Raw genomic sequence first — 26,498 nt, forward strand, 5'->3', positions numbered from 1 at the left:
GTGTGCAAAACATAACCATAAATGTGTCTACAGGATGCCTGCTAGTGCTGGAGGCAATAAAAAAGCTCTAGAATTTTCTGGGTTAATTACTGGGGAGATTCAGAACACAGTTCAGTGGCTGAGGGGATTAACACTTACCTACCAGCAAGTCTAGCTTCTGAAATACAAACTTATGATTTCAAATAAGGCAATTCAAAGACACTGGATTCATCAAGAAAAGTGGAAGGGGCAAATCTTATTCATTAAAAATGGGTGTGCTGCCTCACAGTCGCCCAGGAGACAACAACCAGCAGAGGGCAGGTGCACGCAGGAAGGAAACCCAAGTCTTACCATTTATTCTGCCCATGTTCATCCCAGAGCCAAATCGACCCATGTTTTCCATACCGCCACCAAAAGGTCCCTCCATTCCTGCAAGAGATATCCACATTTGAGCACCATCCCAATGAGACCGCTTACACTCATCAGGAAAAGAAAGATGTTTTCATGAGTTTCACTTTGGGTGTTTTCTGCCAGGAACTTCCTTACCAAGTGTAAGGACTTTGGGGGAAAAAATGCTAGTGCCCTTGCCTGGAAATCACCATCTTCAAAACGCTAATCTGATCCACCCCCTCAACAGACAAGTAAAAAGAGGCCCAGAGAGATGGAGTGATTTGCCCAAGGTCACAGAGCTAGTTAGTGAGAAAGCCAGACCAAAAGCCAAGATACCCACTAGGAAAGACTGACAGGTAAAATTAATTTCTGGACTCAAACTTTTAGAAAACCGAAAGTGAGAATTCATGCAAGGCTTAAGGAAAAAGAAAGAGGAAAGGTGAGAGAAAACCATACCTAAAAGTGATTACATTTGTACTTCATTTTAAATCTCTTACCTCCCATTTTATTTATGCCAAATCCTATGCCTTCCATTCCCATTCCTTAAAAAGAAAAAGTCAATGCAAACTAAAATTATGTCAAAGTAGTAAGTAACGTTTGAACTTAAAAAGCACAGGAAATTCCAAACCATCAAATGAACAAAAAATATCCCTGATTAGGAGTATATTTTAGTTGTCAAGGAAAAGGGGGAAAGCGGTCCTACCATCTCCCCTGTCACACTATCACATTCCAAGAAACGTTAGTCTTTAACAAAATAATCACGTGACTCAAAATTCTGTAGGGTCCACATACAGTTTTAACAACTACCCAAATCAGACCACGTTAAACATGATATATAACTAACCAGGTACAAAGTGGAGAGCACTTTTTTATAAGCTTATTTTAGGGAACATAAGTAGATTTAAAAACCCCTTTCAAAGATAAAATTCTCTAAATAAAAAGCAGTTCCTAAAAACACCAGACTTTCTTCTTAGGTGCTAGGGGAGTGGCCATCAGACTGGCAGGGCCAGCTGAGGTGACGGCTGAGGGTGCTGAGGTCAGCCCAGAGTTTAATCTGGGAGGGAGACAAGGGATATGCAGAACTGACAGAAGTGGAGTGAAGGGGCATCCAGGCTGCAATTCAAAGGATTTCAAGAAAGACAGCCGTTAAGTCTGTGGTCATAAAAATGAAATCGTTCTTAATAGTATATAAACACCTCACTGCACAGAATGAAAATGCTGAACAGCAAAATATAAAGTATATTCTCCACAAAGTTTTTATTCATTAGCTATTTATCATCTTGAACAAAGACAACACTCAACACTATGTCTTTGTGGCCTGTGACAGCTATGCTGTCATGCAATGAGGCCCTCCTGTGCTTTTTTGTATCCGCCAATGCCCCCACCCCTACAAGCCACTATCACCATCAGGCAAGAGCCTAAGGGTGTCTGGGTAACAGACTGCGGCAGTGCTGTAGTCCCAGGTCAGGAGATCTACAGTGTGTCACTAACTGATAATGTGACCTTGAGCAAGACCAACTCTCTGGCCTGCCTCCTTTTATCGAATAGCGTAACTACCTCAGCTCAGAAGGTCATGCAAGGACAAAATGCAGAAGTATAACTTTAGAAAAGAGGATTCAATTCAGTAAAAACACAAAATACTGCTTTTATCAAAATGAATGAGAGAGGAGTAAGGAAGAAATTCTGCCCCAATTAAATCTTTATTCCATTTGAAGTACTCAACATCCAATTATCCCAATAATTTGAAAAACTAACTTCCCCAGAAATCTCCAAAGCACACTGTAGTTCTCACCTGCGGGTCCTATGTTTCCCATGCCAATGCCTTTATTCAGGTGATTGGCATCGATCGGCTGTCCTCCTGGGCCCAACCCCATGCCAATACCACCAAGCCCATCTGAAAGGAAAAGAGAAAGTCGGAAGTGTAGATTCCACTTAGAAAACCATGACCTTCCAAAGCAAAAAGAGTCTTTGTTTATACTGCGTTGTAAATGTCACACTCCATTCCAATCCACCCACCTCCAAGAGCAAACCCAGGGCTTTTGGGAGCTATCCCTTTCGAGGCGTAACTTTTCATATGCAATTGCAGATTAGAGTTTGTGCTATGTATAAAACAAAAGCAATTGAAAATTACAGAGAATTATGAACTCAAATATAAGAATCACAGACACTTATTCATTTCCCCAAATCTCAAACTGAGAAATGTTTAATTACAACAGGCAATTAAGGGGACACCTGGGTGGCTCAGTCAGTTAAGTGTCTGACTTTTAGCTCAGGTCGTAATCCCACGGTTTTTGAGTTTGAGCCCCAAATCAGGCTCTCTGCTGTCAGCATGGAGCCCGCTTCAGACCCTCTGTCTCCCCTTCTCTCTGTCCCTCCCCCTCTCATGCTCTCTCTCTCAAAAATAAACATTTTTTAAAAGGTTAAAAAGGAGGGGCGCCTGGGTGGCTCAGCCAGTTAAGCATCCGACTCTTGGATTCAGCTCAGGTCTTGGTCTCAACATTTCATGGGTTCGAGCCCTGCATCAGGCTCCGTGCTGACAGTGCAGAGCCTGCTTGGGATTCTCTCCCTCCCACTCTGCCTGTCCCCTGCTTGCTCTCTCCCAAAATGAATAAATTTAAACAAACAAATAAATAAGGCAATTAAGGACATCGGGTGGCCAGCAGTGCAAATGTGCCCAATCACCACCTCACAACCTGGTAGCCCAAAGGACTTTCCCCAAGAAAAAACAATGGAATAAACCAGCCAGTTAATACACTGGGCATACACTATTCTGACTCTACAGGTGGTTGTAGCAACAATGAAACTACTGTTCTCTTCTGCCCAGAAAGCTTCCTAACCTGTGGATCAATACCCAGTCTGCTCTCAACTCCATGCCCACACACACAAGCAGGGATGTAAGAATACAGACTGGTCTCAAAAGAGCAAACAAGACCAGACAGTGCAAGACACTTGCGGTGCTCTGAGTGACCTTGGCCTGACGCTTAAACCAAGACCAGGTTTTAAATGGTAACCAAGTTCATTAAAAGTAATAATAATACCTTAAAAAGAACCTTGATACCAGTTCCCAGATATTTAATCTGTTTTAACAGACTAGTGTTTTTAAACTGCATAGAAACAGCAAGCGAGAGATCACCAAGGTTACTTACTCCCTAAGGGACTGAAGATTTTGAAGTCAACCCTCTGAAATGTGTTGGGAGACCAAGAGTCATGGATAATGGGCTCCCTGGGGCCCAATGTGTGCCAGCCAAGGCTCTCAAACAGCCCTCATCCCACTTCCTCTAGGCACAAACGTCAGTAAGAGCCATCACTCTGATCCTGAGTGATCATGGCAAGTGACCACATTGATTAGGGCAAGGATATGTGGTACTTCTCTAAAAAATATTAAATTTTCAACTAAGCCATCTATTCTTGAAGCCTCTGACCTCCCCTCGAAATCTGCCTCATTTATGCTTCCAATAATGTTAAACCACAAAGGCACTCCTGTTAGTGTTCTTGTCTAGGTTCTCATTCAATCCATCTGATGCTGGGCCTTAGGCCTGAGTCCCCACTCCAGACCAGAGACACTCCCTGGCCCTCCAAACAGACACCCACCCCAACTGCCCCATCTGCTAGGAAGTTCTCCCAACAAAGCACAAGCGAGCCCCTCCCCTCCCACTGCCACCTAACTCCCATGCTTCCTACGGACTCCCCAGCCCTTCTTGCTGCTGGAGGCCAGCACTCTCACTGCTGCCTATGCCCAGGCTCCGCACAGCCCTGTGGGCTTGTCAGAAAGAGGGCCTAAGGCTTCACTAATATGCACCACTTCCATCTTTGAGGTGACTGGTCACCTAGTCTTCCCTGTCACGGGACAGACTTTCACCTGGATGTTTCACGTGACCCCATATAAAAATATGGATCACCGTACTTCACATAAGATGCCCCCATTCAAAGTGTACAGTTCAGGGATTTTTCGTACATACAACTATCACCATCATCTAATTCCAAAACACTGTCATCACCCCAAAAACAACTCTCCACTTACCCCTCTCCCCTGGCAACCACTAATCTACTTTCTGTAGGTGGATTTGTCTTTTTTTGGACATTTCCTACAGATGGAATCAAGGTGCATCCACGCCGTGGCAGGTATCAGTACTTGGTTCCTTTTTATGGCCGAGTACTACTCCATCATATAAATTTACCACTTCTATCCATTTATCAACTGAAATCACGGTGCTAGGAACACCCACATGAATGTTTATGGAGACACAGTTTTCAGTTCTTCGACGTATACCTAAGAGTAGAACCACGCTGAGCCACACTGTGCTAACCAATCTCTTCTGATCCCACGGGCAACCTGATTTTAATTCCTTTCCAGTTTCTGGTTCTTCCTTCCACAGGACACTTTCAAAACACCCAACTACATCTTAGAGGATGTAGTCTGCCTCACCACAGAGTAATCCTAACCACCCTTCCTAAGTTGTGAATCTCTCTGCTCGTATTGCACCCTGAAGAATCTACAGGGGGAAGAAAATTACCACAAACCCCTTTTTGAACCTTTCCCACAAGAATGATCAAGAGCACTGCAGAATCACATGGCGCAAGCTCAAGGGTAAGTGTAGTTCTCCGGTCAGTACTGATCAAATTCAAAAACTAAGCCATACTGAGACACTTACGGGGAAGTTGCTGTGGACGCTCAGGAGGGAAAAAATCTCCCTTTGGTAAGGCCCTCTCATCCTGAAAGAGAAAGTGAGTAAATCTCAGTATTAAAGCACAGCTTACAACAACAACAGATGGAAACAACTCCCAATGACAGAGAACTAGCTAAATTATGATCCACCCATGCCACGAAATAACATACAAGTACAAAAAGAAATACACAGAGTACTTGCACCCTTATGTAAAAAGGACAAAAATATGCATCCACGTTACTAGGGGGGGATGAAAGGGACCTGGGCACAAAGTAAGGGAAAGACTCTCACCCTGTATCTTCATGCTTTTTAAGCCATGTAAAGCAATAATCTATTCAAAAAACTAAACTGAATGCTTAAAGTAGCTAAAATATCCCTTTACAGTTCCCTTTATTTTCTTCTTGAATCTGAGCCCTCACCAGATTGCCCTCAGCATATTCTAGTCATGCTTGTATTAATTCACTATTATCCTGGCACAGCCAAAGCAGGGATAATGTTTATAATGAAGCGCTTCAACAGAACCTGAAAGGCTGTGTGAATCAAAGACTTAATTACATTCACAACAGATAAAATGCTAAACATTATAATGAGATACCCTGAAGAGTAGAACCCCATGTACATAACCGTTCTTTGAACTTGATCACTTGCTTGAGCAGGATACTCAACTGATCTCCTGACCATGTCAGTTAACAGGCAACTGTGCAAAAGGGAAATATATCTGAAGAGCTGTGTTTCTGCCATAGATTTGCTCAACATACTGCAACTTTTTTAACTTAGACTGATCCATAAATATAGTATAATAGCTATGTACACTCTTAATATTCCCATGTTACTGCTAGACTTATTTGAATATATTATGGAGAAAGAGATCCTATTAACTTACCATTTTCACGTGCATTGGTCTATCAAATAGCAGTTGACCATTAAACATAGCTGATATTACAATTAAGGCTATTTCTCGCAATTCTAAAAACATGCACAGGAGAGAAACACAGAAGAGAAAAATGCTCCAACTGCTACCAGCCCCTCTAAGTAGTGAATTTATGAGCAATTTTGGTTCTTCATTAAACTTTTAAAATCTTTGTTTCTACATGAACCATAAAAGCAACAATAAATAAAGCTCAAGGGACAGGGAAGGAAGTGTCAGCTTACTCCTTAGGTGTAGAGCTCCACTCATAGAACCCCACACTTCTCACTAAACCGTCCTCTTAGGTACTGGCGTCAGTTTTTTGTATGAGTCCAATGGGCCAAGTCCCATATATTTTTTCAAGTACCATGTTTTCTGGGTAAGACACACAGTAAAAGTCTTGTCCAAGTTTAATGACTGTGTTCATGTGTGGCATTCTCCGCTGTGACTACAAAGATAAAACTCCAGGGTAACCAGCTTAGGATCAGAGAGAGAGAAGTATTTCTAGAATGATGTCAATCCATTGGAGAAATACAGCCAAGGACTTATAAGTGAAATATGTTAACAACCGAATTTCTCTCCAGTGGCGTATTCTTTAGACTTCTCCCTTCAAACCAGACTCTAAAAAGAGAACACTGGAAAAGACCACTCACGGGCATGTGCCTATTTTCTATTTATGCAGTACTGAATCAATTCCATCACAGACAACTTTTACATTCCACAGTAATGCAATCCCTATGGTCATTTAGGAAATACACACACAGTTACCACTTCCTCCCCAAAAACCTGTGTTATTCATGCAATATTTAAGGCCAAACTGTTCACCAAGAGTTGAATTCTGATAAAAGGATACATATAGCTTGCACAGCTTCAATGGACTGTTCAAAAGTAACAGTGCCTATTCCACGACTTTTTCCATCTTTATCCTCAAGAATGTCTGCTCGGACCACCACACCAGCCATACTAAAAACTTCCTTCAGCTTCTTCCAGCCAACTTTATAATCCAGCTAATCAAGAGAAAGGAGAGAAAAATCTCAATGTAGACATCTCAAGAAAAAACAGTTTGAACCCGTAACATATTGAACACAATATGCTCTGGTTGGAAACAAACATTTAAAAATAACGTCACAGGGGTGCCTGGGTGGCTCAGTCAGTTAACCGTCCAACTTCAGCTCAGGTCATGATCTCACAGTTCGTGGGTTCGAGCCCCGCGTCAGGCTCTGTGCTGACAGCTTAGAGCCTGGAGCCTGCTTCAAATTCTGTGTCTCCCTCTCTCTCCACTCCTCCCCCGCTCATGCTCTGTCTCCCTCTCTCCTTCGAAAATAAATAAAAACATTTAAAAAAAATTTTTTTTATTTTATTATTTTATTTTAAATAATGTCACAGGAGCGCCTGGATGGCTCAGTCAGTTGAGGGTCGACTCTTGATATCAGCTCAGGTCATGATCCCCACGGTCATGGGATCGAGCCCCTTTGCTGAGCATGGAGCCTGTTTGAGATTCTCTGTCCTTCTGCCCCTCTCCCCTGCTCGTGCTCGCTCTCTCTCTCTCTCTCTCTCTCTCAAAAATAAATAAATAAATACAATAAATAAATAAATAAATAAATAAAGTCACAAGGACTTATCCCACCACAGTAGAATTTTTCAGATACGATTATGAAGCCTGGCCTTAACTGTTAGTCACTGTCTCTTTTCTCCAGAAGAACAGGTTAAGTCACCTCATGCCTTTCAAATTAATGCTTACTCTGAACCAAAACAAAAAAACAAAAAAACAAAAACAAACAAAAAAAAAACCTTTTTTGTTCCCCAGCTAAAGTTTACCATCATCCTTCCCAATGCATTTTTCTTTAAAAATATTTCCCTTTGCAAATGGCAAAGGCATTATCTTTCATCCCAAACACAAGAGGAGGGATGGAACGTCAGCTTGGTTCATATACTTTTTTGGCCTGCACCCGCAGGGAATGCAGACTCAGCTGCCACTTTTATAACCAGCAAAAGCCAGTGAACATGACCCCAGTGGGACCATGGTCAAGCCTGTGTGACTGATCACTACAGGGTCACTGTGGGACAAAGCCCAACTTCAAAGATGTTTGTTTCTTAAACAGAAGAAGACGACAGCAGAACCCTCTTTTCAATTGTTCTTCTCAAATATCAGAACTACTTTTATAACATATTAACAAAACTATCATAAAGCTCTGACTTTTCTACCTTAGACAAGGTTTCCGTTTACTTACATTTGCTACAAATACTGTGCTTCCAAGTCTTCCAGCCTGTAATGCATGGATAATCTCATTTGGGATGTTAGGATTATTTAGGATACTGGGTGGGATATTAATCATTCCTGGGCCACCTGGTCCCATACCCATCCCACCAGTCGTAGCCATCACCTTTTGCATTGCTCTCCTGGCATGTTCACCATCAGGATCCTAAAACAAGCACAAAAGTGTTACATTTAACTGACCCAGTGACAACTAAGACCATGATCTCACAAAAAGTGATATTCCCAAAACTCCAGAGATTGAGAGGTTGTTTGGAAAAGTATTTCTTGAAATCTATAACAAGAAATTCAAACGAACTCAACCATCAGGTTAGAAGAATTCCAGCCAAAGGAACGAGGCCAAAAGGAAAGGTGTCAAATTTAGCTATCAGTTGAACTGAGTGGCAGATGACAAGATTAGTTGATAGAACACAGAACACTTCCAGACTGAAATAAGATCTTCATAGGCTTGGTATAGTTGAATCTCACTAATTTTCAACGGGGTTCTGTTAACCCCATCAGTGATTTTTCCAAAAGTTTGAAAACGCAGTTCTAGATCACCGAGGTACTCCATCCTTCATGTTATGCAGGCGTCTGACTCGTGTAAGGTCTGGACAGGTGTATGAAACTCTGGCATTGACACTAGTCTTGAACTCTTTGCCCTTTCATGTGTCTCTTCAGCCCAAAGAAACCTTAGCCCCTACTGTGCTCTACTCTCTGAGCTCTGAATATATTAATCTTCCTCTAAGAAGGAAAGGTAAAAACAAGGGAGGGATTTAATCATAAAAACTTCCCGCTTTCTCAAGGGAGAGAAGGTATCTGCTTTGGATTAAATACCAAAGTGGATTTGAGTAATGATAAACTCGCTTTAAAAAAGAAAAAAGGTGGGCTAAGAAATCGGGTTCAGGCTGGGTAAAACTTTAGGTGTAGAATCCCTTAACACACACACACATACACACCCACAAACACATACACCAACCAGGGGCTCAGTCCAAGTGCCCCTGATCAATAAAACAAGGTAGGCTGGTCTAAGACAAATCACAGACATCGGGAAGACAGCAGTTGCTCAGGACGTGCTCCATCATTATTCCAAGTTCCTACAGGAGTTGACTGCTGAAGCCTGTGACTGGCCCTCTTCATTAAAAACAACAGGTTGGTCTGCTCCGTAAAATGCAGTCAAGGATTATTTTTGTCTTTTCCTAACTCCAAACAGGGACAACTCGACAATTATAAATGATATCCACATTGTTTCAAGAGCTTACTTCTTTGACTTTCAGTGGTCTTCCACTCAGACTATGCTTGTTTAGAACTTCCGCAGCCTTTTTCATGCTTTCTTCCATCTTGAATTCAACAACGCTATGAAGAGCCAAAAGGAGATGAGTGAAACCGGTCCTACAATTGAGAAGGCTCAATTGCCAATAAGTAACTAGACAATACTTACGCACATCCCTTTGGAGGAAGCCACAGACCAGTCAGAAGAGCAAGGAAAGAGGGGAAAAAAAAGAAAAACATAGTAAATACCAATGACAATTATATAAATTAAAAATACGATTTATATAACAAGGTTAGTTTTTATATCAACCCTTCTAAGGGGAAGCTCACAGGAATGACTCGCCTAGCCTTCCTTATTAAAAGCTGGGCTCCTTGTTACCTCCTCTGCCTGCACATTACCAGCATTGCACTATAGCTGCTGAAGTTGTAATAAGCAGACCTAAATTCAGGTTCTCCAAGAAATCACACAAACTTTAGATCTGCTTCTCTCTGTACTCAAATCAATTCCTTATCATACTCCTCCTAAATCCATCCCTTCCGTAAATTAAAGCTCATCCTTTTGATTATTCTAAGCCATTCTATTGCACGACAAAATAATTTAATTTTCTCTTTAAACTAGGCCAATTTTAAACATTCAGGTTTTAATAATTGTTTTACAATTTACTGGCACAAAGGCAACTTTTCGGAATCTTTGGTTCACACAACTTTCAAATTCAGCAAACGACCAAGAGTAACATTTTCTAGACAAGAACACACGTTTTACATTAATATACCACCGCTAAAATTCCATGCATAATTCACACACAGCCAATTCCTCTGTTAACAAAGAGACAATGCTGCTATTGGTCCCCAGTTATCCAAATTGGGCATCCAAACAGAATACCAAAAAGCTCTTTGGCCAGCCATTTGGAAAAGCGGGACTCCCGTTTGCAAATCCCCTCCCACCCCACTCAAATGTTTGGCAAAAATCAAACATAGCTACTATAACATGAGCACTCACTGCCTTCCTGATTTCATTCGATTCCACGCCACCATACAGTTACATTTTTCAAGTAGTAAATCCACAGAAGAAATTCTCTCAGACACTTACCCTTGACTTTCCTTCAGCGTCCATTAAGAGCTCCACGTATGTTACCTCACCAACTACAAATCAGTTTCCAGACGACACATAAACCAAGGGAGAAAAGCCAAGAAAACAATGGGAATTTAGAACAATCATCAGCAACCTTGTATGGAGCCTCTGCCTTATAAGAAAGCCCAGAAACACTCCATATTCTCTAAACCACCAAACTAGGCATTACAGGTGTGCAGTAAAAGTAGGTGAGACTCGTTAACAATTATGTCCTTGATTTTCCTCCCACCACAAACAAGCTATTTCCACAGATTTCCGTATCAATTTCCCTGTCTGAAATACTCATTCATGACTAGAGGCAATCCAAATCTATAGGAAAGAAGTCTGCGTGATTCACTTTTTTGGGGAAAGGAGGAAAACAGTTTTGCACGTACACTCTTACTGGTGAAAACAGGTAAACAGCACACAGGCTGCAATGCCACTGAACTGAGCTCAACTGCTAAATCCAAGGATGTGCACGCACACATGCCCAAAGGGGCGGCTACAGGAGTGCACAAAGCCCTGCATTCAAGAGGGCCACGTGCATAGTTTAATGCTGCTGTTATCACAAAATTCTTAGTTTTTTAACGAGGCACCTCGCGTTTTCATTTTGCACGGGGCCCCACAAAATCTGTAGCTGGTCCTGCGCACAGCACTAGGCTCCATAGTGGTCAGAAGGAGGATGTTCGAGTATCCGATCGCAAAACCAGAGCAGCATCTGGATTCTCTTCGGTGAGTTAAGGCAGGCTTTTATTCCTCCTGCTTTTTCAACCTTCCCATTGAAAGACAAAGATAAATGTGAATTCAGAGCTCAGTTTGCAACTAACAGTTAAGACACAGGATTCTAATCTACACAAAGGTGGGGAAGGGGTTAAAAATGAAGCATTTCAAAAGGTTCCACAGATTTTCCTCAAGGTTTGGATTGCCAATTCATGACCACCATGACCAGATGTTAGAACCCATCAAGACGACAACCACCAAAATGGCTGCTGAACTTGAAGATGGCACAAAAAGAACAGAAATTTAAAGTGTTAACTTGGAGAAAAATCTCTAAGCGGGCTCTCCAAAGTCAAGCAAGTGGTTTTGTACTCAGGAATATCCTTTTTGAAAAAGGATTATCTTTATGATAGTAAAGCCTTCTCCAATTCAGTGTTCAAGTTTGGTTTAACAGTACAAGGGTAAACGTAAGCCTCTTAATGGCCTTGACAAGTCCTGCCTATTCTAATTCATTTGTCCAAAGGAAATTAAAATCATAAGGAATTTAAAATACATCAAGGAATGATGTGAATGTAAAGTAGGAAAAAATTACTTCTAAAAATTAACAATTTGAAGGGAGTATTTATTAGCAATATACTTGCATGGCCATTGACAACAAGAAGGCCAAGTGTTCAAAGTCACCTCCCCTTGTCTTTTTTTGGTACGTTACAGAACCAGACCAGCACTGTGCACAAAACAGGAAGGAGAATGAGTGCAAAGAAACGAGTGGAAATAGGGGCTGGTGTAATTTAACTTTTGGAGTATGTACTCCTGTGGGGCAAACTGAAAATGATCAGCCAAGGGACAGTCATACAAATTGGCTTTATTTCACCCTTACAAAAGGAAAGCAATTCCAAAAAAGTTGTGGCCATTCCTGAGGCCATGTTTTTAAACAGCCATTCATTTCAACAGCAGCAGCCATTTGAGGACCAACAGCCTTTATCTCCACTTTGATAAAAATGCCAAGTAATGTCAAGACAGTGAAGAGACCTCAAATTTATTTTCTACAAGCGGGGACTACCACCTAGTGACCTTAAAACTAAATAATCACAATCTCTAACTCAAGACAACTATGTTGTCAGAATTCAAATACTGTTGCGTTTGATAAGTATCTAGTCCGTGTCCATAAAGACACTTTATCAAAACTGTCATTGCACCCTAGAAACCAAGTCCAAACCAAACTTTTTTCCAAAAAGCCAGGTTCAGAAATTAGGGCTTTGCCCACTTAACATTCTAGTGATGGCACACATCCAACTTCAATCCTTAGCACCAAAACTTTGTTTAAAATGTCCTTTCTTATTTTTCCCCCCAAATGGTATAGTTGTTCAGTAAAAACAAAAAAATTACATTAAAAAAACCCTCCACCCTGTCCGTTTAGCCACAGATTAGGAAGTCATCGTGGCTCTAGCACGAGTAGTGCTGTTCCTGAGGACCGTTAAGAATAATCGTGTCCCTCGTCAATTGCCAATCTCTACCCTGAGAGACTGCCTTGATTCAGAGATGTAAGCAAATCAGTATACAACATACGCAACAGGTGCTAGTTCGTACTTCCCTAGAGGAAGATATAATGAGGACCACCTCTCTTTTCAGTTCTACAGGATTAAAACAAAAACCTGTTCAGTCCGAACAACTAGCAACAAAACTCTGAAGGTAAAATCTGCCAACCATGCACAGTCTGCTCGCAGCCAATGAAACTACGTTTAAGAAAGCAAATCCACCACAGCAGAGGAGCTAGGACTGAGAGGCAGAGGTAACAAATTGGCAGTAAGTAGCAAGTCTCTCTGAAATGGAACTCGCAGGTACTGATGAAAAATACAGTTGTTCCTCTCCCTTCCTGAACATGGATGGAATCCATGGAATCTCAAGAGGAGGTGCTAGGAAATCCTTCTGAGCTTTAAACATCAAAACATCTATATGAAAAAACTAAGACTTCGAAAAATCTGACAAAGGTTATCACCTACCTTTAGTTTAAAATGCTCCAAGTCACCTTTAACCAACATTTACATGGATTATTAAAAGCATTGCCTCAAGAATAAAACACATCATGAGGATCAGCAGAATGAACACGCAACCCAAAATGAAGTCAGGAAGTCCCTAGGAGCTACTGTGATTTAACACTCCCGCTCATATTTTTATCACCAAGAGTATTTGTTTCTGTATTCTCATTTACTCTGAAACTGACCCCCCCCCCCAAAAAGATGACGTATGGAGGCCAAAACTTCACTGAAGAGAATTCACATGTGAAAAGGCCTATAATTTAAAAGATGGGGTTGGAGGGGGAAGGCTCAAAAGTAGGGTATGTTATCAAATGCATTCCCCTCAAACACATTTCAAGTCTCAGCTGGCTGCTCTCATAGAGGGGTGCACGGAACAAATGAGTATTTTAACTTGTATCTTTAATACATAGACAACATGAAACGTGGCAAAATAATTATTCTACACGATGTCTACTTAACTTAATGGACAAACTGGATACTTATGGAGCCCGTTCTTGCTACTTTCATAGCAAAAGCTGAAGAGCACTACCTCTCTAACTAAACCAAAACCTACCAAGTAAGCTGAGGCAGGCTACACTGTCCAGGTTCAACCCAAGTACCCCCAGATATAGATGTTTTAGCATAATTCTTTAAAAAATGCAGGCTGAATTTACAAAACAGGAAAACACAAAGGAACAAAAGGACTGGATATGGATTTTTACTTAAATTGAAAATAAAGTTCGGCTCCATAAATCCACAACACAGGTTGTCTTCAAGGGCCAAGGGAGACTTTCTTCTGGACTACACTTGCCCTCTGGGCCTCAGTTTTCTGTCAGCTGGAATCTGAAATTTACTTAGAGTGATGCATTAAATGAGGACAGGATTAAGTGCTTAAAGAAATCCTTGCTTACACAGGTCAACCTGACTGCTGATAAACTTGGGATTGATTGAGAGTAAACTCCATCATGGACTTTCCTTTATTCCTCCAACTGTGCTGTTTACTCAGGGCAGGTCCAACTCAGGCCTGTCTGGTTACAACCGCCCCACCTCGATGTGCCAACTACCTGGTCAGGCCAGGAGAACAAGAACAAGCAGCCCAATAGCCAATAAGGAGCTTTTATTCATCCACACAGGACTTCCCAGTAACGCAGCACAGCACCAAGTGTAAATTCCCCAGAGCGCCGTTTTTCACCCAGTCCTTAAGGTCAAACACCTGCAACGTGATTCCAATCTGTCAAGGGGTGAAAACTGGGTGACTGGGACCTGGTGTGACAATCACCAATTCAAATTTCCTATTACCCTGACTCTCAATTTGGTTTCAACCCAGCAACTCTTTGGTGTCCACAGCAGCCATTTATTTGTTCCATGTAATATCTCCGTTAAAAATAAACATGGTCAAGAGAAAGGACAATAGAAACCTTTCCTTTGTTCCATCAGGACACTTAGAACAGGAAGAGGAAAGTTCAGCGTTCAATTCTATGGGCTGTGAAAACTGTTGAAGCCACATCCCTGACCAATATAGGGGGATGGGGATGGGTGGGTAGTGAGCAGAAAAGGCAGCCCGACTCAGGACAAAACAAGCTTTCCATGCATTTTCTCTTTAAACTCAGTGATGCTGATTTCATGATAGTGTTACCAAACAGCTGGGCACCAAACAAGCTTTGTGACCCCATCCAGGGGAAAAGGCAAAGTGACCAATTCACAGAATACAAGTGTCATTAATAGGATGTCCTAGAATGTTGCCAAAGGCTAAAACTTAAGATGGACAACATACGCCCGGTGGCCATGTAAGGGGGTAAAGATCAGGAATCACGGAGGGGTACAAGAGGCAATTTCAGGCATGATTAGCCTTAGAAAAGCTCTGGTCATGCCACTTTAAAGCTAGTTTAGTTCTGAGAGGCGGCAATCAGACAGTGTTGCAGTGACAGGACATTTCCCAGACCTTTCAGTTGAAGACAACTAATGAAGCTTATTCCACTGGTTTCCTGAAACAGCAAAACTCTTAAAAGGCAGACCAATAAAAAGCGTCTGGGTTATAACAAGCCAGGTCTCTGCAGCTGGTCCACTCTGGAGATTACCTTGAGACTGACGCTTTTAGGGTGCTAACTGTCCCTAGCTGCGGCAACAGGCCTTCAAAAAATAAAAACTTACTTGCAACAGGTTTCAAGTAAATACTACAGATTTCCAATAAGCACCTACACGTTTTCAGCATACCAAGAAACGAATAAAACTGTAATTTTAAATCTCATAATAAAAATAAAAACATTTTTAAGGAGGCCTATGTACGTGAACAGTAAACTTCAGACTTCCCATGCTGAACAGAAGCATTACCATAAAAAATTACCTTTCTCTTATGAATTCCCTTTACCCACAATACAATACTGCAAATAACTGAAACAGAAAAATAATTAATTTAACCTATACAGGGGAGCTCTAAACAAGAACATTTTAAGATTTGTTTAAAATAACTGATTTACTGCACACCTGTAATTCTAAGTTACACCACCAAAAAAATACACTGAAAGGGCTGAGCCAGGGCATTCATAGCAGTATGCCAGGGGAATATGAGAACCAGTTTGGAAGTATCCGAATAAACCACCAGGCTGGCCCCACACTTAATACAGTGCAAAATAGGAAATTGAGGTGAACTGCTTCTACATCCAGAAACGTCATGGCTGCTGCTGCTACCAGCTTTAAGGCTTCCAAAACTGAATTACTGAATGGTAAAGCAGTAAAAATGTCACCTACTTTATCCATCATGTCCCAAAACTGGTTCACACACTCCTAAAAATAAAAAATAATTTGGCCTGCCATCTCTTACAAAATTCTAACAATTGCGTTTTCAAAGCCACATTCCTGGTTCTTGGAACTACTATACCTTATTATCAATGGAAGTAGCAATTCAGCGGTTCAACCAAATCACAAAAACACAAATTTGGGAGTTATTCCAAAAACTAATTCGAATGAGACCCAACTGTACTGTACAGAAATTCTAAGCTTGTATTGAAGCAGCAGTCCCAAAAACCAAGAACACTGCATCTGGGATGCCACAGGACACGCCCTTCAGACAAAAAGAAGAAACTTCACTCTTGCCCTAGGAGCATTGGCAGGAATGATTTGGCTGATCGAGGCAGGAAAACAAATCTCACACCGAAACATTTTTCCCTCCGTGTTATCTGGAGAACTACTACACGGGAGCAGCCTACATGACTGTACAGAGAAGTTCACGGGGCCCAGTGCTTCTGGCACGTCATGGATGGGACAAGGACGGCAGTGGGCCAGTCATAATTTCGAAACCCGATGCTGGGAGCACCAGTACACATACCAAAATGGCCTAGCCAAGTGGCATCTCTGCCACTGAAATGTTAATCATTGGACAATTCAAACTTGCATCTCTTTTCGTTATGAATGCTCCAGAAAACCAGTAACTTTCAGTCCTTCAAAAAGACTCCATTTAAGGGTAATTTGATTCTAGTTTCCCTTGGGGGAGACCTCAAGGCATCAGACAAATTGTTCTCTATCAATAGTTTCGTCTAAACCAGGGCTGAGCAATCTCTTCAGCCCTGAGTGCCACCAGCAGGGCCAAGAATCAGGAAAGGAAGAAGACAAAAGCAGAACGAGAATGTGAAAAGAGGATCCGTATGGTGTGCACAGGGGGTGAGGCAGAGGACCACAGGGACAGCCGGCCTCCTAGGACCTCCTGGTGGCAGCAGAGCTGGCCCGGGACACCGGGCCGCTACTGGCGTTTGCCGGCAAGAACGGCACTGCCCGGCAGATGCCTTCTTTTGAGCTGTCCAATTGCCAACCTAACCCGTGTTTCTTCCCAGGGTGGAAAAAGCCCAAGTTTAAATACAAGCTCATGTTGTAGAATTTAGAAGCTGAGCAGCGCAAGTTCCAACTACCAAATTTTGATCCCAGGAAGACATCCACAAAATTTAAACAAACTACCTTCCCTCCAGAATTAAAAAGCTAAAAAAAAATTTTTAAAGGAAAACCTCTCCCACCTAATATGAAGAAATCAAAAAATTTCCTTAACACAAAGAGGTTCCCCTCAAGCTTAATCAAAGTCCTATTAACCATATTAAGCCAGTAAAATCATTTGTAGGCCAAAGGACCATACAAACCACCCTGTTTGACACACAGGTGCATGACCACACAAAAAAGTAGGGTGGGTAAAGCGGCTTAACTCTCAAGCCTGGACAGAACACAATGCTCTACCCAGATCAACTTCCACTGACGAAAAATAACCAAGGAATTAGCCACAGAAAAGATGACGCGTCGACCTTCTTACCCTACTCGACCACCAGTACCATTACCTTTTTCTTTAACCAGGTCTTTAAGTGACTGCCATTTCACATCAAAAGGTATGTTTGTAATGAAGGCTCTGTATCTTTTAGTTGGATTGGCATATGGCTCAAAGCGATTGCCTCCTCTTTTTATGTTTTTCTCCTTCCTCTTCTCATTCTGAGTAGGTCGCTCTCCTTCACTGAATTCGAAGGGAAAAAAAAGGGTCCATATGTTAGCACAACATGAAAGACAGTATTCGATTTGCCAGATTTAGAATTCCACATAGTTACATCCATCACAAGACTAATCTTGACTTTGTTCTGAGACATTCAAACTTCAGTGCTCCTAGAGCAGAAAGGTACAGTAGCACACTCCTTAAAACCCACATATCAAGAAGCCATTCCCAATAAACTGTGCTCTCCTCTGCCTTCACACATTCCTAGGGGATATGATAGAAATAGGAGCCAGGAGCCAACTCCCTGCCCAAGGTGTTTTCATTTCATGCCAGAAACAGGAAAAAAGAAGGGAAGATTTGCAAGATTTCATGGAACAGAAATGAGCTGGTGCACATAGGCCCAATCAACTTTAACTTCACAAATAAAACTACCTTTTTATTTGGGGGGGGGGGGGGGGGGAATGTTTTTTAAGCTGGAATAGAAAATGGTACAGCCACTACAGAAAAGCTTGGCAGTCACTCAAAAAGTTAAAACACATAATTACCATATGACCCAACAATTCTACTCCTGGGTACAGATCCAAAAGAAGTGACAGGAAGGAGGAAATACTTGTACACCAAATAGCGTTATTCATAATAGCCAAGAGGTGGAAACAACCCAAGGGTCCACCAACAGATGAATGGAATAAAGAAATGTGGTACAGCCATAAAGAGATTCTTCAGCCATAAAAAGGCACGGAATGCTGATACATGCTGCAACACAGATGAAGTTTGAAAACATTATACTACGCAAAATAAGTCAGACATAGAGGAAGACAGAATAGAGGTTTCCAGAAGCTGGAGGGAGTTGGGAAAGGGGTTACTGTTTAATGGATGAGAGTTTCTGTTTGGGATGAGAAAGAAAGTTCTGAAAATGGACAGTGGTATATGCTCAACATTGGACTTAATTCCCCTGAACTATACACTTAACATGGTTAAAACGGCACATTTTACGTACATTTTACCACAATTTTTTTTTTTAACAGTAAAGAAGTCATTCTCTATACAACCCTAGGAAAACCAAAGTCTGAGCAACCCAGGTAGGTAAAAAACAATATGCAGCCAACGATCCCACCTTCAGCAAAGGGTGAATGTTCTTCTGGCGTGGCTTTTCCTATAATACTCTCTACCTTTCTGTGTCAGGAGTCTCCATGCCATAACACTTCGTTTCTAAGCTCTACAGATACAAATTCAGCTTAGATTAGAAGGTTTCACAAGCAAACCTCCAAAGCACAGAATCAGACATTAGGCTGGAAACTTAGGCGACAGCACAGAGAAACGGGCCAGTGTGTGCGGCCAGGGCAGGGCCCACACATAGGCCAAGTGAAGCTACTCCATGAGCTGCCTGCCCACTCTTGTTCAGCCCCCTGTGACTACAGGCAGACACCGGTAAGAGGTGATCAGGAACAAATGGGGATCCAACAGACACAGGAAGTTCTCTTGCTTCCTACACTGGGTCCTGCACTTTCTGCTTACAGAGCCCTATGCTTTCCCCCAGTGAAAATGCAGAAAACTCCCAAACCACAGATTTTAGCAGACTTTGTGATCCATGACTAAAACGGAAAAAACAAAAAGCCAAGATTGTCTATTACTGATTTACAAACCCACCTTCGTTTAATTAAAGGGCTGACCTTTACTCTAGGATACGTCTTCCTTGCATGGGAAAAGTAGTGTTCAAATACCAGATGATAGCTTAGAGAAGTATTTACTTGGGGGGGGGGAATTTTTTTTTTTTAAATGTTTATTTATTTTTGAGACAGAGAGAAACAGCGCATGAACGGGGGAGGGTCAGAGAGAGAGGGAGACACAGAATCAGAAGCAGGCTCCAGGCTCTGAGCTGTTGGCACAGAGCCTGATGCGGGGCTCGAACTCACGGACCATGAGATCATGACCTGAGCCGAAGTCCGACGATTAACCGACCGAGCCACCCAGACACCCCCAAAAAAAATTTTTAAGTAATCTATATATGCCCCCCATGAGGCTTTAACTCATGACCCTGAGATCAAGAGTCACATGCCGTACCAAATGAGCCACCCAGCCACCCCCCTTGGAAAATTTTAATGTTATCAACTTAGCAACTTTTTTATAAACCCCAGAGTTTCTTCTGCTGGTCCCTCATATCCAAACACAAGGGTGCCAAGTGGTAACCCAGTGAAAGTATCCTCCTAGGCAAAAGTAAGGAAAGCAGCTTCCTCCATGATTTTAACGACACCAACATGCAATAAATAGACTTCCTTCACAGAGGCTGGCAGATGTGGAGGGGTATGGCCACTCTAGTCTCTAAATTCCTAGAATTCTACGGTCTACCCAGGTTCACACGAGATCCTTCTCAGGCTGACTGCACACCACAAGCAGATCTCAAAGGAATCCCTCAACCACCAGAGACCACCTGTCTATGCCATACGAAAGTCCCACACCAAAGTCTGCCGAAGAGCACATTTGCCAAAGTGTCTCTTGTTCCTGGCAGATAGGAGGAAAGTGTTAGTAAAAATCAATAAAATGTAGATCAACCTACCTTCATGGACCTACAGGGAGGGTCTGTGCATAAAAAAGTATTTCAATATCTAGTTTCTTTTAAAACCTAAATACTCTATGATTTATGTTAAAAAACATCATCCTGACACAAAGTCCATGACACAGTAATAGCTGCATCTGTGTTTTCACAGACCTGCTCAGTTCATCTACTAGTTACAAAATGTATCAACAACTAATTACATCCAAAGCAGGTAACAAAGTGTCTAGCCTACATTCTGCAGATCATTATGGCTGAGAATAAACTAGCTACCCAATCTAACCACAGAAGCTGGGTATTTGGTTTGGGGTTAATCCCTATCACATGGCTCACCATCAAGCAAGCAGCTCATATGGATTATGCCCAAGATGTGAGCACAGCACTCTGTACCCCAATCCTTCTCTGGCTCATCATTTTCACGGAGAAGTTTCATCCTAAGTAAAAGGGGTCAGAACTATCATCACTTCCAGCTTCCCAAAAAACTGACCTTTTCGTAAACCCAAAGATCACTACCAATTCTTCTTTTTAAAAAATGTTTTCATAATCTCTACATCCAACATGAGGCTTGCACTCACGACCCCGAGATCAAAAGTCACCTGTTCTACGGACTGAAACAGCCAGGTGCCTGCCCCTTTGTAAACTTTTCTTTTGTCTCAAGTAATATCTACACGACCAACCCCTCTTGACAGAATTGCAGACCACCCTCAAAGAAATCCCACTCAAAATACACATTCAACTATGGAGAATGTGAGGGTTTTAAGAGTGGTATCCTCGGGGTGCCTGGGTGGTTCACTCGGTTCAGCATCCCAACTCGTGATTTTGGTTCAGGTCACGATCTCGTGGTTCATGAGTTCAAGCCTGCATCACACTCTGTGCTGACAGTGCAGAGCCTAAGTGGGATTCTCTTTCTCCCTGTTCCTCCCTCGACTGTGCTCTCAAAATAAATAAACTTAAAAAAAAAGTGGTATCCTGAATGCCCAATTTGATTTTCTCACTTATCTTCAGGATAAAATTGGGGGAATATCCTTCTATAGCCCTAAGATATTTATAACATTTCATTCCGAAAACCTTTTAGAAGTTAGTTTGTAGGGGCACCTGGGTGGCTCAGTCCGTTAAGCGGCCAACTTCGTCCCAGGTCATGATCTCGCAGTTGAGGAGTTTGAGCCCAGCATCAGGACAGCTTCAGAGTCGCTGTCTCCCTCTCTCTTTGCCCTTACCCAACTCACACTATCTCTCTCTCAAAAAATAAACATTAAAAAAAAATTAAAGAAAAAAAAGTAAATGTTTATAAGTGGATTATATTTTGAAATTGATAAACTGCTTACTCCCAGATACCCCAAATTTAGATTACAGACCTTAAAAATATTAAACACACACCTACCATATGACCCAATCATTCACAGCTACTTATCCAAGAGAAAATAAAGCATATATTCATACAAAAACTTGTACCTAAATGTTCACAGCAACATTTGTAATACCCTGAAACTGGAAATCTGTCTACTAAACAGGTAAATGAAAAACCAAATTGTAGTAGAACCATAAGCTGAAATACTACTCAGCAACAAAAAGTAAAAAACTATACGCAACAAAAGGGAATCTCAACACAATCCTACTCGAACCAGACCAAAACAAGGAGTGTAACATAGGATCCCATCATATAAAAGTTTGTATTTGAGAAAATCTAATCTGGCAAACTAATCCACACCAAGGTTTCTCAGCCTCAGCACTACGGGCATCCCCGCCAGAAGCTTTGCTGTGTGGAACTGCCGCATGCATCCCTGACCTCTACCCAAGAGGTTCCAGTAGCAACCGCATCCCTCAGTCTTACAGCGAAAAACAAAGATGTCTCCAAGACACTTCTAAATGTACCCCGGAGAGGAAAAAAGTCAAGAGACTTTGTTGAGAACCACTGATGCATACTGAAGGAAAGCAGATCTAGGGCTGGGGGTAGGGGGAGAGAACTCCGAAGATTACAGAGGAGAGAAAAAACTTGTGGGTGTCATAGACATATTTATTACACCGATTCAGTGAGGGATTCATAATACTGACACCAAGCTGCACGTTTCCAATACGTGCGCTTATTGTGCCAATAACGCCAATACAGTTTCTGAGGTTTATTTTTATTTACTTTGAGAGAGAGCACGTGTGCACAAATGGGAAGGGCAGTGAGAGAGGGAAAGAGAGAATCCCAAGCAGGCTCCGCACAGAGCCCATTTCGAGGCTCGATCCCACAAGCTGTGAGATCATGACCTGAGCCGAAATCAAGAGTCAAACAAGAGTCAGACGCTTAACTGGGCCACCCACGCACCTCAGCAATACAGATTTTTTATAAAGTTTCTACTTCTGCTTGTGGAATTTCAAACTAACTCTAATAACTTGATTTGTAACTCCAATATAAAGTAGATTTTAATTTTTTTAATGTTTATTTACTTTTGTGAGAGAGAGAGAGAGAGAGAGAGAGAGAGAGAGAGACAGACAGACACAGAGACAGAGTCAGAGTGCAAGCAGGGGAGGGGCACAGAGAGAGGGAGACACAGAATCCGAAACAGGCTCCAGGCTCCGAGCTGTCAGCACAGAGCCTGACGCAGGGCTCGAACCCACGAACCACAAGATCATGACCTGAGCTGAAGTCGGACACTTAACCCACTGAGCCACCCAGGTGCCCCAACATAGACTTTAAAGTAATCTTTCAGAGAGACTGAAGCCACAATAAGAGATATACCTAGACCAGCTAAACGTCTTACCAATACTCTGCTTGCTAACTGGCTCTCAACTCCCAATGAACATTGTCTACTCTGGCACCCGATCACTCACCCTAAGTTCTAAACAGATGCACCATAAAATTTTTTTCTAACATTCCATCAATCTATTTCATGATACAACAAAAACCAAGTGTAAGATACCTGTTAAATACCTTCCAAGTCATTAAGATGAAGTATGTTTCCTATGGCTTATGGAATTGTTTCACTGACTGCATTCTTTGAGCTAATCATTTTTCATGTCACTGCCCCACTGTGCTAGAATTATACTGTACCTAAAGACCACAACTAAAAAGACAGTGCCTGCTCCACAAAAAACCGCTACATTTGCTGAATCCCTACCCTCTCTTTCTCTTACGCCTCCTCCACGGCATTCAATGCTCTCATTGCTTTTAGTTTTTCAACAAAGAGTGTAGTTTGAATGGCAACCCCAACACCCTGAAAACCTGATCATATCTCCTGAGGGAAAGATTCCCTCCTCCCCCAATCCCTGCTCACATTAGGTCCTCAGCTCCTCTAATGTATTTACTGTTCACAGAACTACTCATGACTAGCTCTCTACCTGGCTGGTTTTTTTAGCAGCAAAACCAGCATAACCTGTACCCAAGGTAGCTCACGGGGATGCTGTGAGAATCAACAAACAATCGAACAAAAAGCAGCTTGGTAGATGTTAAGCACAATACGCAAAGGAGAAGGACAGGTAACTAAGCATCACAGATCCAGGTCTGAACCCCAACGTCACCATCTCCTTGCTAGGCTTCAGTTCCTTACTAGCCACACTTACAGGTCTGAAGGAGACTCAGCACACAGTAACAGTGGCACTGACAGATTTCTGTAACAATCTTGACTGGGATGGATTCAGTCCTAGCCTTCTGCTGTTACATAGTGATTAAAAGTCCACCAGGGCGGTGGCTGAGGCCACCTAGGCACAGCCGCTACAGTCTACGGGAGGAGCAATTCAGCTTTCAACTGACTGTAAAACATGGTAACGGAAGAGCCCATCTGAGAATCCCAAAAAGAAACAACCTAATCTTTACAGAGGATCTCTTTGCCCAGCCATGAACAAAATCAAAGAAAAAAAGTAAAAGCAAGGAGCTGGCAGCATGCATTCAAATCACCTGGGGCCCCCATTCTAAAGTTGAGCTCACAATGTAATGTGCCTCAAAAATCCTTTTTATCAAGTATACACTTTTTAAAGTACAACAAACACTCAAATCATTGCAAAGCAGAGAATTTGGTTTAAATAAAACACTTCCAATGACTATGTTTAGAGAGGTTACCGGGGTAGCACTGTGGAAGCAACAAGGCCCTTGGAATCAAGATGGCCACCCTAGTCTCTGGGTCAATTTCCTTAATGAGTTTTCTCAATTGTTAAAAAAAAAAAAAAAGAATCTTTTTCTCAGTTCTACAACAGAGTTAACGTTACCTCCCTGGGAAGCTATACTAAATACAGTTTCTTATTTTTGAAATGACCAGTCCATCTCTCAATTTTCTGATTCAGCCACAAGATTAATCTAGAAAAAGAATAGGTTAAGTCACTGATTTTAAATATATGGTGCAACCTTTACTTAACTGGGGGCGGGACACCTAAACCCACATGTAGTCCTCTAAAATGAATGCTTTTTCCCCAACAAAACATACTAAATATACTCTAACTCTGAATCTTGATTGCCTTTAGATGAAAATTTCTCATCAAAATAAAACAAGTCCTCCCACACCCAGGAGAAAAGGAACTGGAAAACAAGCTTTCCTATCTAGGGTCCTCAATCAAGCTTGCTTGCTCATTGCTTTTTGCTGTCCAGCACACTCCACTCCTGCCTCAGACAGGCCTCAGACAGGTCAGAAGAACCGCTTCACTCAATTCCCATCCCTAAAAAGGCTTTCAAGATAAAAATCTGGATTCCTTAGCCTGGAATTCATTGCCCACCAGCTGGCCCCCAGTATTTTAGCATAAAATGCTAAAGCAGCTTCAGTTCCTTACAAATAGCAAAGCAAACACCTAAAATCCCTAGTCTTTAGACACTCTCCTCCCAGCCCCTCCCCATTCATCTTCTCTCATCCACCTCCAACAGCTCCCTGGGGGCAGGTTAAGGTTGGAGGGAGGGAGGGTGGACCCTCCAAGCTCCCAGCCGGATAATTCCTTTTACTTCTCACAACGTAATTACCCTACTACAGAAATGTAAATTGCCTCCTCTTCTGGGCAAAGACTTTATTCCAAAGAGCTCGGTTTCCTAAGCTTCCTCACACCAAAAAAAAAAAAAAAAAAAAAAAAAAAAAAGTTTTCCACCAGCCACACGAAACCGATCTAAATGTTGCTAATTAATAGATCCTCTATTAAGCAGTCCTAAACTCTGGATTCTTTCCAACAAGGGGTATTTTCTCTCTAAAAGCCTTCAGGTTCTTCCTAACAGTCCACATCTTAAATGAATCAATCACAAAATGACCACTTGAAAATGCACAGGAAAATGGGAAATTTGAAAACTGTCCCCCAGCTGCTATAATTTATAATTTATCCAACTTCTCACCTAACATGGTTCCAGCAACACTCTGCCCTGTGATAAATGCTTTAAAAGATAAAATACGGGAAAAATATGTATCTTAAATGCCCCCAACTATGGCCCTCAAAAATCCTACAAAGCTCCCTAAACAGATGATGAAAAAAGTCCGAGTGAACATCTCTCTTTCCAGCTTTCAACAGTAAAGCATTGCAAAAACTTCCAGGATGCCTTTTCTGTTGTGATTTCTCAGGACCAGTAACCACGGTATTTTGTTCCTCTCCACCTAAGAAGAGAAAGTTTAACAAAGCTAGTGTTTACTGAATGCTCATTAACAAAGCAATTTCACTACATTCACGATCAAACTCTAGTTACGCATATTAAAAATTTCTGGGAAGGCAAATTCACAAAGAGAAAAGTATATAAAAGTAACCAGAACCTGGGGAAAGGGAGAGAACAGGTTACTGTATAACGGCTCCAGTTTGGGAAGATGAACGTTCTGCACACGGACAAGGGACGATAGCTGCACAACATGGTGAAAGCGCTTAATGCCGCTGAATCGCACATTCAAAAATGGCTAAAACCGTAAATTCTATGTTATGCACGTTACCACATTTTTTTTTTTTTTTTAACTTGTGTTAAAATCAAATGTGTGCCCAGACTTCCCCCCTCCTGGCCGGACAGCTGGTGGTCACGGCCACAACGTCTTTCAGGTGACTGTAATCAGAACGGGTGGGTTTCCGGGGGGACACAGGATAACACCTCGAAGCTTTAATTAAACTTGAAAAACCAAGGGCCCCGCACAGAGCCCCACGCTGGATTGAAAAGGTGACGAAGTTTGCAAGTGGTGAGCCCGCCTAGTGACGGAAAATCTTCCCCTGGAACACGGAAGAAGTTTCTTTCTTTTCCGCCACTC

The 26,498-nt window shown here is 42.0% G+C and overlaps 1 protein-coding gene across 9 annotated transcripts in view; it reads right to left on the bottom strand.

Annotated features, from left to right (window-relative positions):
* The window catches only part of HNRNPM (heterogeneous nuclear ribonucleoprotein M), a 39,789-nt gene that overhangs the window by 12,405 nt on the left and 886 nt on the right, over positions 1-26,498 (bottom strand). For 4 of the 9 annotated variants that reach the window (XM_042977994.1, XM_042977993.1, XM_042977990.1 and 1 more), the window contains exons 2-12: positions 17,629-17,798; positions 10,560-10,612; positions 9,639-9,646; positions 9,460-9,553; positions 8,175-8,366; positions 6,797-6,950; positions 5,920-5,969; positions 5,022-5,082; positions 2,162-2,263; positions 867-911; positions 331-408 (exon numbers count right to left, since the gene is read on the bottom strand). In XM_042977994.1, coding sequence (XP_042833928.1) covers positions 331-408; positions 867-911; positions 2,162-2,263; positions 5,022-5,082; positions 5,920-5,969; positions 6,797-6,950; positions 8,175-8,366; positions 9,460-9,553; positions 9,639-9,646; positions 10,560-10,612; positions 17,629-17,798 — 1,007 coding nt within the window. Of the gene's footprint in view, positions 1-330; positions 409-866; positions 912-2,161; positions 2,264-5,021; positions 5,083-5,919; positions 5,970-6,796; positions 6,951-8,174; positions 8,367-9,459; positions 9,554-9,638; positions 9,647-10,559; positions 10,613-17,628; positions 17,799-26,498 lie in introns of those variants that run through there. The other 5 variants (XM_042977991.1, XM_042977996.1, XM_042977989.1 and 2 more) reach the window with 3 other exon arrangements.

The sequence above is a fragment of the Panthera tigris genome, chromosome A2, assembly GCF_018350195.1.
Source record: "Panthera tigris isolate Pti1 chromosome A2, P.tigris_Pti1_mat1.1, whole genome shotgun sequence".
NCBI lineage: Eukaryota > Metazoa > Chordata > Mammalia > Carnivora > Felidae > Panthera > Panthera tigris.